At 40.8% G+C, this 14591-nt stretch overlaps 1 protein-coding gene across 1 annotated transcript in view; it reads right to left on the minus strand.

Moving 5' to 3' along the window:
• Positions 1–11876: 11876 nt before the first annotated feature.
• The window catches only part of LOC148717787 (uncharacterized), a 55345-nt gene continuing 52630 nt past the window's right edge, over positions 11877–14591 (minus strand). Inside the window, exon 3 of the mRNA XM_088742418.1 lies at positions 11877–12915. Coding sequence (XP_088598544.1) covers positions 11877–12915 — 1039 coding nt within the window. The remainder of the gene's footprint in view (positions 12916–14591) is intronic.

The following is a 14591-nucleotide window of genomic DNA, read 5'->3' on the forward strand; positions in this document are numbered from 1 at the left end:
ACCAGTGGAGGGAAGATTTATGGCTGGAATCAACTATTTCGATGCTATTCGGCTGTTAATTTAGGCATCGGCAGCTACGCTCGACATCGAAAGCATCGTGGAAATTCCTACCTACCTGCAAGATCTCCTTATTCTGTTAATGGCTCTAGTAGCTATCAAATAAGTCGACTGACGCTCTGCGGAGACATTCATAGCAACCCCGGGCCTGTACGTAAGTCTACGGTTCTGAAAATTCCGTGCAAGGAGTGTGATAAAGCGGTACGCAGTAATCATGACGCCATCTTGTGATCACAATGCATGTGCTGGTCTCATGCGAAGTGTCTCCAATGGTCAAGAACCGGCTTCCAATATTACTTAGACCATCCGGATCTGGACTGGGTATGTTCTCTCTGTTCTCTTCCGCAACTGGCTCCGGAAGACTTTATGGATACAAGTGTTCTTTTTACCTCATCAATTATATTTGATCCTCTCGATGAAGAAACTTGGAACTCATCCATATTAAGCGAAGTTAGCGAGGAAGGGTTAGATTCCCTTGCTTGGTACCAGGCCAACATAAGGGAATACTATAAGTTCAATCTTAAAATTGCTTATTTAAATATCAACAGCCTGATAAACAAAATAGATAAAACGAAAGAAATGCTTAAATGGAACATGTTTGACATTTTATTTGTTGCTGAGACTAAATCGATGCTACTACTTCCACATCCCTCCTAGCCCAAACAGGTTTTCGGATTGTTCGCAGAGATCGCAAAAAAGGTGGAAGTGGTCTTATTGCCTACATAAGAGCTGATTTGTCTGTGTATAGGAGAAGCTAGAGCCTGAAGGAGTGGAATCAATCTGTTTGGATGTCAAGGACAATAACAACAGTCATTTTCTTGTTTGTGCGTGTTATAGATCACCAGGCAAATGCAATGAGCTGGAATTTATGATCTCACTATCCTCCGTTGCTGAAACAATGTATAATACCAGGAACGAGCTGTCATGACTCGGTGATTTTAATCAAGATATGTATGTCAGTATTGCTGAAGGCCGGACTGTAAACAGAAACCTGGTCGACTTTTGTGATCGATTTTGCCTTGCTAATAAAATCACGAAACCGACACGCATTGCTGACAACAAAAAGCCTTCTCGATTCTTACAAGTCACAATGGGTGCTTTGTAGCTTCAGGCAATTTGCACCTTGGTTTGGCTGAACACGACTTGGTGTTTGTTGTACGAAAAAAAAAATTCCACGTCCGAAACCACGCTTTGTTGAATACCGCAGCATGAAGAATTTTGATCACGAGAAATTCTTGGCGGACCTAAGTGAAATTCCTTGGGGAACGGCTTATTGTTTCTCGGTTGTGAACGATGATGAGGATGTATTAAAAACGTTCTTGAGCGGCACGCACCTATTAAGAAAAAATGGGTGCGCAGTAATCAGCTTCCTTGGATAACACCTCAAATTCAGCTTGAAATTGCTCTGCGAAACAGGCTTTTCAAAAGGTACAGGAAAAACCCAAAGGACAATACGTGGATTTGCTTTTAGGCAACAGCCTGATAAAGTAACTTTACTTAAGCCCAAAGGAATAAGTAAATTTTGTTACGACACGGCATCGGGAGCGAAACATCCCGGTGAATTTTGGAAGAAAATGAAACCTCTTCTTCCTAATTCTGGCACAAATAATCTAAGTAATATAACTTTTTATGAGAGTGGTTACGACGGTACCCAGCCAAGTGGTGGAAATATTTAATAGTTATTTTGCCAATGTAGTTTCAACAACTCACCGTGAAAATGATTTCAATGATCATCCGAGTGTAAAACTAATCGCTTCTAGCCTGTGAGTTGCGACTATGTACGTGAAATCTTAGACAATCTAAATCCCCGGAAGGCTGTTGACGTAGATGGAATTTCACGGCGTCTCTTAAGGCTCGCTGCTCCCATCCTAGCGGAGGAGATGACACAGCTGATCAACTATCTGATTATGAACCATCATGGCCAACTGAATGGATGAGTGGGAACTTGACACCGGTATTAAAAAGGGTTAGGATACATGCAAAGAAAATTATCGTCCTGTTTCCCAATCTTACCGCCATCTCTAAAGTGTACGAGGTTATGTTTGACCAGCTGTACGGCGCTTTCCATGAACATCTTTCTCCGAATCTATCTGGGTTCTTGAAGAAACACTCCTGTTGCACCGCACTCTTGAAGATGACTGAGGACTGGAGGCGAAGCCTTGACAACAGGGAGGCAGTTATAGCCTTGGCAGTGGACCTGTCCAAAGCATTTGATTCTATTAACCATAACCTCCTATTGGCCAAATTAAAAGCGTATGGCTTCTCTCCGTCTCCATTAAACTTGATTTCTTCCTATTTGTTGGGGCGAAGACAGCGAGTTAAGTTGTCCGTTGTTTGTTCGAGCTACTCTGAAGTAATGGTGGGCGTCCCCCAAGGGTCCCTCCTCGGACCGCTGCTGTTTAACATTTATATAAATGACTTCAGTGAATTACGCCATACCAGATGTATCTCTGAGGTTGTATGCCGACGACACAACTATGTATGCCCCTGACTTCTCTCCCATGGTTCTCGAATTTGTAGTGAATTGAATGGTCTTGAGTGGTTATCATCGTGGTTTCAAGAGAATCATCTGCTGATCAACAACACAAAGACGCTTATAGCTAAAAACATACACACTTAAATAAAGTTTTTCATTCATTCACCTATTGGTCCCTGTAAGTACAATTACGACCTGGCCATACATAGCTCTGTCATTGAGACACCGCCATCTATCGAAATACTTGGCGTTGAACTTGATAGCATGCTATCTTTCGAGGATCACATTACTAAACAGCTTCAAAAGGTATACGCCAAAAGTGGCGCACTCAGGAGAATAAGGCAATACGGAGGATTAAGCATTTAATTCCTTCAGACGTTATGACGTTATTAAAATTTTTTATGACGTTATAAAGCCTTCGTGTTGCCGCAAAATATTGTTGCCCATTACTTCTAGGCATATCTCAAGCCTTGAAAAATAACATCGAACGTATCAATCATCATTATGCGATCAAAACATTACTAAATTTAGGTAATTCGACCACCTATGACTGTCCCTTAGCAACGGCTGATATGAACAAGCTTGAGCAAAGGCGAATCCTGCAATCACTTATTCTATTTATTTAAATGTTTTAAACTAGATGGCCCAAATTATATTTCTCAATGTTTTACACCTCGGCTAACTAAATACAATCTACAAAATAGTGGCTTAAATGTTGTGCATCCCTCGCATAACAGCCTTGTCATGCACAAGTCCTATTTATACCTGATTTCCCACATATGGAATCAACTACCAACTGTCACCAAATCCTCAAGCACTTTAGCACAATTTCGTGCTCGGCTGAATTATTTCATTCCACTAATTTATTCTTGTTTTTCTCGTCGCCATGTTCCCACCAATAACGTAGCTCCTTTTTCTACCTTTAAAAGCGCACACAACCCACAATTCCTCAATTCGCTCCGACAAAGGGCTAACGCTCGAAACGTCAGCTTTTATAATTGTTACGGTGGCCAATTTACCATTTCAACTTTGTTGATATATCCAAATTATTTCGTTACTCCCACCGACGCAGCCCCAAACAGTTTCTTTCGAAACTATCAGCCTTTTTTCAAAATTAAAAACATGGTCAGTGTTAAAGATCATACTCCTGATGCTCTAAAATCCATGGTAGTTTATCAATTTTCTTGTGCGGAATGTAATTCCCGTTATAATTGGCGAAACTAGTCGCCACTTCTCTACTAGGATAAAGGAGCACACGGTTAACAAGATGCATAGAGGCCCTAAGAGCCAGCGAATTGTCAAGAAAACACAAGGAGCAGCTTAAAGATGCAGTGAGTGATCCGCAAAATATCGTACACGCAGCAGACAAACAGGGTCTTTGAAATAGAAAGCAAAGTCGATGTAATCGAGGACATGAATCAAAGCAAAGTAAACAAGACAAAGCAAATGCAAAGCAATGCAAGTTTTGTGGCACCAATCACTCTTATGATAGAGCTAAATGTCCCGCCTCAGGCAAAACTTGTCTTAAATGTGGCAAACAAGGACATTTTGCCACTAAGTGTCTGGAAAAGAATCGTGTGTCAAGTGTGCCAGCCAACAAGGTACATCACACAAGTGTAACACCAGGATATGCAGAGGGTGGCGAGCCAGCATGTGATTCCTGTGATTCATCTGATTTGTTAGCAGTAACATGGGCAAATCCTCTTTCATGGTACCACTCACATTTCACACTGAGTACAGCCCTATCATCACAACTCAACTAGATACAGGGGCAACATGTAGCGCTGTCATATACCGACCTCCTAAATATATTGCAGAGTGGGGAGGTCGAGTTGGACGCCCCTGGTGGGAAGATAAGACTCTACGATGGACGTGTGGTTGAGCCATTGGAATCTTACACCTTCACAGTTAGCTTGAACAGTGGTTCCAAATGCAAGATATCCTTTGACATCTTGGAAAATGCTCCTTGGCCTATCGTAGACGGCAACACGTGCATCAAGCAAGGTTGGATATGTTTAGGACCAGACCGGTCCATTCACTCATTAAACAGTGAAAACTACGAACCCCTTTCATTTGACAAACTCATGAGAGATTTTGAAGATGTGTTCACTGGCCTGGTTGCCTTCCCGGGGAGTATCACATAGAGATCAATCCAGACATCAGACCAGTTCAGCGTACTCCCCGACGTGTGCCAGTACCACTCAAAGCAAAGCTTAAGGAAAAGACCGATGAGATGGAGAAGCAAGGGATTATCGTCCAAGAAAACAAGCCGAACGATGGGATAAGCAGCTTGGTAGCAGTGCAGAAACCAGGAAAGTTAAGAGTATGCATAGACCCTCGAGATCTAAATCGAGCTATCAAGAGAACAAAGTACCAAATGCCTACAGTCGATGAAGTTTTGCCAAAGCTAGCCAAAGCTAAAGTATTTACTGTCTTGGACGCAAAGGATGGCTTTTATCAAATAAAGCTAGACAAAGAAAGCTCCTTGCTTACTACATTCTGGACCCCATTTGGTAGGTACAAGTATTTACGAATGTCACAAGGTATCAGCAGCGCACCCGAAGAATATCAGCGTCGTCAGAACGAAGCACTTGCAGGTCTCAGTGGTATAGAAGTCATTGCAGACGACATTCTGTGCTATGGCAGTGGAGAAACTATTGAAGATGCCCTAAAGGACCATGACAGCAATTTACTAAACTTGCTGTATCGTGCTCGCAACATGAATTTGAACTTAAACAAGAAGAAGTTGAGGCTGCAGCTAGACCAAGTCACTTATATGGGTCACTCGTTCACATCTGAAGGTCTTAAACCAGATCCCATGAAAGTGGAGGCCATTGCAAGCATACCCTGACCAGACGACAAAAAAGCAGTCCAACGTCTTTTAGGATGTGTCAACTATCTTTCCAGGTTTATGCCAACAGTTTCAGAAGTGTCTGAACCACTTCGCAAGCTAACCGAGAAAATACTGTGTTTGTGTGGGAAAGTCAGCAAGAAGAAGCATTCTAAACCATCAAGAATATGATCAGCTCGACACCAATGCTCAAATACTATGACGTAGCCAGTGAAACCACCATCCAATGCGATGCATCAGAGTCTGGCCTAGGAGCCACACTTCTTCAGAATGGACAACCTGTGGCATTCGCATCAAGGTCATTGTCAGCTGTAGAACGCCGATATGCACAAATAGAAAAGGAGTGCTTGGCAATAGTGTTTGCATGCAGCCGTTTCAATCAGTATCTGCACGGAAGAGAATTAACGACAGTGGAGACAGACCACAAGCCACTGGTCCCAATATTCCAGAAGTCGCTACACTCCGCACCAAAACGGCTGCAACGGATGCTCCTTCGATTACAGAAGTACAATCTTCATGTTAAGTACCTTCCTGGATCACAGATGTTCATTGCTGATATGCTAAGTAGAGCTTACCTCCAAGCTGATCACAGCCAACATGAAAACATCCCAGAGTATCAGATCTTTCAGCTCAGCCAGGAGCAATTGTTGATTCAAGAGATTGCCAACATCAATCAAGTTGATTACATGCGTCTATCAGAAGGCACCCATCAGCAGATCAAACAATGCACAATCACAGATGCCACATTGCAAAGTCTCATGAACATAATTATGGCAGGTTGGCCGCTTACTAAAGAGGAAATTCCAGTTTGTATCCGCGAGTATTGGAACTACAAAGAAAAGTTAACAGTTCAAGACGGAGTCTTGTACAAAGGAATGAAAGTGATTGTTCCTGCATCTATGAGACCTCAAATGATTGCAAGAGCTCATTCCAGCCACCTTGGGCCTGATGCCTGTGTACGTCGAGCACGTGATGTGTTATTCTGGCCAAGCATGGCAGACCAAATCAAAGATCAAGTGCAGAATTGTGAAGTTTGCAACGACTTCTTAGCTAGACAACAAAAAGAACCGTTGATGACCCACAAAATTCCTGAAACCCCTTGGTCAAAGGTTGGACAAGATCTCTTTACCCTTGGTGATGAGAACTATTTAATGACTGTTGATTACTTCAGCGATTACTTTGAGCTTGATCTCCTACCAGATACTACTGCAGAATCAGTGGTAAATGCAACCAAACGCCACTTTGCACGTCACGGCATTGCTGACATGGTTACAGATAATGGGCCGCAGTATTCCAGTGCACATTTTGCCAAGTTTACTCGTTAATGGGAATTTCAGCATACTACAAGTTCACCATTACATAGCCAAAGCAATGGAAAAGCTGAATCTTCTGTCAAAATTGCAAAGAATCTATTAAAGAAGGCAAAGCGAGGTAACAAAGACCTCCAGATGTCCTTGCTCGAGTGGCGCAACACACCTGACAGTAATGGACTGAGCTCAGTCCAAAAATTGATGTCCCGAAGGACTAGGACTACCATTCCAACAAATGTAGCATTGCTAAAGCCAGAGGTCGTAGATGGAGTGTATGACAACATTAAAAGAAAGAGACAGCAGGCCAAAGCAGCATATGACAAACATGCAAAACCATTGCCCGAGCTCCAAGTGGGAGAACCAGTAAGGCTTCAGCCTGTAAATCCTAAAGCACCCTGGGAGAAAGGTTCATGTGTGGCAAACGTTGGGCCACGCTCCTTTCTTATTGAAACAGAGAGCGGAAACCTGTACAGACGGAATCGTAAGTTTATTCGTCAAGATCCTAGCCAAGAGCAGGCCTCATTTGATATCAGTGGCACAAATCCGTCAAGTCAGCCATCACCCAGTGCAGGGTCATCAGCCAAGTCATTACCAGATGCCATTGCAGATCCTCCTTTGAATCAGGCACCAACTATGAGACAGATTCGTGAAAGTCCCCAGCCAAAGTCTACTTCAGTGGAAGCGATTGTGACTTTGCAACCACAACAGACTGTTGTTACTCGAAGTGGTAGAACTAGCGTGCACCCATCCAGGTTGGATGACTTTGTCACCTAGATACAACGTACTTTGAACTTTGAACATTGGTTGAGTTACTAGTACTATAAAAAAAAAAAAACACATTCTGGTCTTTTAATGTTGAGTCAGCTCTGTATGATTTTAACTCACATTCTATTTCTGTTACACGTTCGCCCCTCATGTTTTATTGTTACAGGAAAAGGGAGATGTTATATGAAGTAGTCTTTGGGGCTTCCCCAGAAGGCCTCGGGAGTTATTAAAAGCATGGCTTCGTTTACTGCCGTTCGTCTCCTTGAGTATTGCCATCTTCTATAGTGATAAACATCGATGATGACTTGAAGTTCTTTCCTCCATGGACACAAGCAAAGTCAATTTCACTGAAGAGTAGTTCAGGATTCAGTTTTTTTTTTTGGACACTTTTTTGCATATGCAGTCAACCCTTGGAAACTCCTCTTATAAACTTGGACAAAGTTCCTCTTTTCAAAGTTCTGAATAGCCTCTTCTATTTCAGTGTAGGATTGAAATCCCTTGCCAACTTAAAAATCATCTGAGTCTTCTGTGAGTGGATCCAGTTTGCCCTTTTTAGAATCTTCAAAATTAACATCACTTGATCTTTTTATTGCAGCTGTAAAGGGTTGTTGACCAAGGGGATAATCATCACTTTCCAGATGAGCTGGTTCAATGTTTGATGGAAATTCCTGTGAATTATTGTCTTGTGCCTTTAGTAGCAGGCAGTCATCTGCAGTATTCTCTCCAGCAGATAATGCAGTTCTTTGACTTCTTTTGGCAGGCTCCTTTGACTGTGGCATTTTTTCAGGTACAGAGGATTGTACTTTTGTGGATGACTGTTGTCCCTGTGCAGTACAAATTGATGAGGTTAGGAGTACTCTTGGATATGGCTGATTAGGCAGTGTCAGTTCGTTGGTGGGAGGTGATGTCATCTCAAGGCTTGGCTGGTGAGATTGTGTTGTGACATCGGCTACTGTAGATGCTACTCCTGATTTAGGTTGGTGTGTCTGTCTCTTTATTTCAGCTGTAGTGGGAACTTCTCCAGTTATTTACTATCGATCATGTGGATCATATTGATCATGTGGATCATGTTAATGATGTGGATTTTCATTGAGTGTGGTTAATAGAATTTCTTTGGCAGACAGAGAATTTCTTTGGCAGACAGATTAAACTTTAGTATTTTATCAACTGTGGAGGGTGTTAATCCAGAAACTGAAAGGTGTTCTTGTACATTTTCGTAATCTTCATGAGTTATTCCACAGGCTGGCTGAGCACCATGTGGGGTATCATCAACTTCACTTGTTGCAATTTCTTCCCTTGGTGACTGGGAATGTAAGGGAATTTCTGAATCCCCAGCTGCATTTTGTGCCATTTCACACGGTGGCTGGTTATTCTCTGGAGGATCTTCATCATTTGGTGGCTGTTGACACTGTGGAGGTGTGTCTTCTGTAGTCGATGACAATGGTTTAATATCTTCATGGTGATGTGAACTGGTTCTGCCAAGCATTTTCAAGTCCACCTCTTTGGCCACCAGACAGTGTATAAAGACATGTCTCAAATAGTCAGCATGAACTGTTGGAGTCAATATCCAAGCAATGGGTTCTGGAAGTGGTACTTTTTGATTAAGGAAACCTTGTCTACATAAGACTTTGTCTAAGCCACTTACAGCTGCTATTATGGTGGCAATTACACCACAGATATTGCCAAAAGTCTGAAGTGGAATACTCCTGAAGCAGCTGTTTGAGCACTGATGAGTTAGACAAGAAATCTACTCTGTTCTGGGTTTCTTCATCATGGTTGTTTTTGAAAACTCATCCACGGTTTGGACAACAATGGCAATAGGTTTTCCAGGAGGAGTCCAGCCAAGGGTGTCACAATAAAACCATTATTTTCCGTTGTGTCAATAAACAGAAGAGTCCAGTGACATCCTCGTTTACTTGGTGTGGCCACACAAGTTTTAATGTCATCATCAACACTGATAATAAACAAGATAAATTTTATTTTACCATTCTTTGTCTCAACTAGTTTTTGAAGTGCACTTCCTTTTAATCCAATCAGATTATTGAGAATGAAAGCTCTGGTGTCAGTACTTTGGCTATTGATTTTATCCAAAACACCTTGGATGACAGGAAGGCTTAACCAGCTGCATCCACTTAGGGTTGCCAGGTCTGAAGACAAGATTGTCCTATTAAGAGCCACTGAATCTTCACTGTTTTGAAAAATGAGCTTTTCGTACTCCTCCAGCAAACAGTTTGGGGGAAGGCAATACTCATTGGGTGCTTTCACAGCCTTCTTCAGCCAAACTTTCTCCTTGCGCACAGTTTCTGTTATGCCCCTCAGAGCATGGATTTTTAACAAAGTATTAACAGATGACCTGTTAAAAGTTCCCAGTGAACAAGAAATAGCATTACACTGGTCAAGCTTTAAGCAATCAAGCCTATCTTGACAGCTGGTTCTAGAGGGTATCCTTGCCATGGTTGTCAAGTCAGTGTTATGCTTAGGCACATTCACATGCATTGTTTGAACTCCAGTGGGAGCTATAACTGGGAAGGAAATCTCAGCTGCCTTAATTCTTTTTGTCTGGTAAAAGGTGTTATTTATGATTATTTCCTGAAAAATAGATAAGTAAATAGATTTTAGAGATTTGATAAGGGTGAGATTTTGATGTCAAAGAATGCTGCTACATTTCACTTTTAGATATTATTGAGTGATCACAGCCAGATTTGTCTTTAGAATTAACTTAAGATTACTAGAATTAACTAAAGATTACTAAACCATTTCACCCTAAAGTGAATTAATTACGGATAGATCATAACTTGCAGAAATAAAAATTCTTGGTGTTTCTGCCCAAAATACAGTGTAATTTATTTTTATAGAAATGTATTAATTACAACCACAAGAAGCGATTGAAGTCCTGTGAAAATAGCTATTGTTGAGTAAGGAGATCTTGGAGATTTCACCTGATTACTCACTGATCCTTACTTGTGCCACACAAAGGATAAGGATACAATAAAGTATGTATGTATGTATGTATGTATGTGTAATTATTATTCATCCATTCTACCAGAATGCATTTTCATTGCACTCTTGTTGAGCTTTGCAATATTAGTGATTTTACTTCTGCAGTAGGTTTCTCTGCCTGCCTAGCATTTATTCATCCTTATCTCCAGAAGATGAAATTGATGACAAGTTAGCTCACTATTATCTAGCAATGGAAATTTTTTAAACAATACCTTCAACAAAGGATCCTGTCCTGTTCCAGTGGAACGCAGAGCTCTCAGTACAATTTTCTGCTTTCTTAAACAAAAGAGGGAAGAGTGCAATATTTCAATTTAAATGCTGACAATGTTTACACTAGATTTTCTAGTCAGAAGTCTGATTCAAGTGGAACACTTACTGTTCGATGACTTGTGGCTCATATTTTCGACTCTAACGTTGATCTTGATTGTTAAAATTCCGGGAGTTTCGTTATTTTCTCTTGCAAAGTGATGGATTTCGTGGTATGATATGACTGAGATACAAATTTGGCGCACTTTTCGCGCTTATTTGCAGCTTGGTATCCAGGCAGTCTCGTACCCAGACTCCGGTTCTCCAACAAAGCTGTACGAACAGCATCAGCTGTCACCATAGTTAATTGTGCTGTCACGGAGTACGGGAGTGCGAGTTTAACACTGAAAACCGCCTTAGTAGTTTTCTTACGTACTCAAGATCAGGAAATTTTTCCTCAAGTGCTAACAGGAAACATGTTGGTGATTCGTTTTTGCTCAACCGAGGGATTCTTGGAACATTCTGGTGGTTTGCAAGTTACGTCATGGCCGCCATGTTGGTGGACGTAAACTATGGATATCTCATCAGCTTCTTTTGTTCGTCCACCAGCTTTTTTTCCTTTCACCGTTGTTACCCGTGTCTCCAGAGATTGGTTGCAAACCACCTATACCCGTACTGCATGTCACGAAACTGTTTATCTCTTGACTATAACCGTAAAGAAGGTAAGCTTGTATACTTCACGAAAATGCTGTGAATTCGTGGTAATGTTGTTAAATTTTTAACAAAAAAGGGGGCTGAGGGAAAATCAAAAATTAAACGAGACTTACCTTTAGTCGATGTTTGATTGGGATTCTGCCGAGTCATCAGTAGCACAAGAAGTCACGTGAGAAAGAACCAGCCGCTCAAGTGGTCAGCCTTTAAAGCCTTGAGTGTGCTGATCACGTGAGTAGTAGCAAAAGAAGTGTGGGCGGGTATAAATACCTCTACAGGGTATGGGTGTGACTTCTTGTGCTACTGATGACTCGGCAGAATCCCAATCAAACATCGACTGAAGGTAAGTCTCGTTTAATTTTTTATTCTGCCTCGTCATCATACGCACTACGAAGTCACGTGAGATTTCAAAGCAACTGCTAGCACACGCTATAATCAGAAGAAGCTCTTTAATACCAATTTAAATTAGGCTGAGTACCCTGTTAGTAAACGAGGAACCTTGTTCAATCTCCCTATCATAAAACCGAGCGAAAGTGGCTGCTGAACTCCACCCAGCAGTTTGCATTATCTCAGCAAGGGAGGCATTGTTGACCTTAGCCTTGGAGGCTGCAGCTGAGTGGGTACTATGAGGCTTGTAAACATTAATACTTATGCCAGCCTTCAACATCATTTGCTGGATCCAGCGTCTTATTGTGTCTCTGCTGGCTCTCTTATGTGGTTTCTGATGAGTTATGAGCAAATGAGATTCACTGCCACGTAGTGACTTAGTCTTATCAAGGTATGCTGAACAAGCATTGACTACACAAAGGTTGCAGTCATGTGGGTACGCATATAACTTAACAACTAATTTAGAGGTTGATCTGCCAGGTTTGCTTTGTTTTAAATTACTATCAAGTAGAAACGTATAAGCAGTCTCCTCTTGTACCATGTTCAGAGTGTCTAAAAGGTGCAATGACTGCCCTCTCTGGGCTGTGGTTAAAGCAACTAACATCACCAGTTTCAATGTCAAGTCCTTAAGAGAGAGTTCTTGGGAGTTGCCCATAGTGCCAATGTACTGGATTACCAAGTTGACATCCCAAGTTTTGCTATAACGAGGAAGAGGGGGCCTACTTTGGAAGACGCCCTTCATGAACCTCTTGACATCAGGGTGCCCACCAAAGGTATGGTGAACTGAGTCAGGGCTGTCTAAAATAGCAGACAGGGCACATCTTGCAGAGTTTATACTGCTGTAGCTCAATCCTTCATCATAAAGGCTTGTCAAAAATTCCACAGCCAAACCTATAGTAGGGCAAATAGGATCTGCTTGCCTTTTAGTGCAGAAGAAAAGCCATTTCCTGATGTGGGCATCATGCTGTTTCTGGGATGACTGGCGCCAGGATTGTAAGACAATGTTGGTTGCTCTTTCAGAAAAGCCTCTGTTTTTGTAGAGTCTCCGCATACCTGACATGCTAACAGATTCAACTCTTTCCTCAGTGGGTGAAGTTTCTGGCACCCTGGTCACGGACGAACATTGTATTGAATTTCTACTTAATTCATAACCCTTAATTAGGTGGTAGTGAATATTGCTTACGCACATTTTCGATATGCCGATTTTCGTTACGCACGTTTTTCGTTACGCACGCTTTCCTTACGCACGTTTTACAAGTGGAAAAACCTATGCGACACTGAAAATCCACCTCGACACCCGTTTTTTGCACTTTCCATGGAGCAATAGGCCCATGGTTTTACTATTTTGAAATGTTCTTCAAGTATTGGGACAGTCGAGAAACATACTCTTTGAGTTTAGAGTCAGGGGAAGAAGAACGCACTTTTTATTAGCACTTTCAGTACTGAACGACATAGTGGTCATAAAATTGTTTAAAATATCTATCATTTGGAACATTTTAGTAAAACGTAAGAGGAAAGCCACTGGACCTGACATCATACAAATCTAATGCTGAAACCATTACTTGCGGAATACCACAGGGATCAACTTTGGGTCCTTTACTATTCTTACTTTATAGCAATGATCTACCTAACTGTTCAAAAAAACTATCCTTTCGTATATTTGCTGATAATATAAATATTTTTTTTACAAGTGACAACCTGATCCATCTTGAATCCACTCTGAATGAGGAATTGAATTCTGTCTTCAAGTACTGTAATATCAACGAACTATCTACAAATTTTACTAAGACAACCTATATGGTAAACATCTGCGAGATTAAGATCATATATTCATATTCCTAACATTACCCACAAAACTCAAATTAAATATTTAGGTATCTACATTGATCAAAACTTACACTGGGGACCGCAAATTTAACACGTTAACAACAAATTAGCAAAAAATATAGCAATTATTCATAAATTAAGATCTTTTGTAGATGTTCACACATTGAAACAGTTATATTATTCTTTCATCTATCCATACCTGTCCTGTGCAACCATAACTTGGGGTAGTGCAAGTATAACTAGATTACGTAGAATCTTAACTAAGCAGAATATATGTGTGCGTAGCATGTTTTTTGTCTATAGCAGAGATAATGCTACACCATATTACAATCTTCTAGGAATTCTTAAATTTGAAAATGTGTACAAATTTAAGGTTGCTCTTTTTATACATAAAATTCTAAACGGCACAACAAACATCTCAACTATATTCCATAGAACCCTTACTCGAGCCTCGGAGATACATAACCACAACACCAGATTTGCCTCTAGATTAAATTTTCATAGGCCAAAAGCAAATAATAACTATGGGATCTCTACTTTTGCTTTTGTTTCATCTAAACTTTGGGAAAGTATTCCAACAAATATTAAAAGACTGCCGTACACTTCCTTCTTCAACCAATATAAATTACACCTTTTTAAACACTCAAGCTTCTGTATAATCTGTATATAGTTTAGCTATGGAACTTTTATTCTATTTTCTTTTTTTTTCCTTTGATCTCTATTGTAATTGACTGATGTGTCGTGTCAATTATTTATACGTATCAGTGACCAACACGAAAGCCTATGCTACTTTGGTCACTGAGCAAAGTTTATATTGGCTGCGTATTGTAATATATTTTTTTTCACTTTAATTGATGGAATTTTTCCCTTTTGTATACACTGTTGATGTTATAAATTTTGTAAATAGTCCTCAGAAACTCAGTTTCCTTACGGGGAGGGAGGGAGCTGCACAGATGTCAAT

This window comes from Stylophora pistillata, chromosome 13 (assembly GCF_964205215.1).
Source record: "Stylophora pistillata chromosome 13, jaStyPist1.2, whole genome shotgun sequence".
In the NCBI taxonomy this organism is placed as follows: Eukaryota; Metazoa; Cnidaria; class Anthozoa; order Scleractinia; family Pocilloporidae; genus Stylophora; species Stylophora pistillata.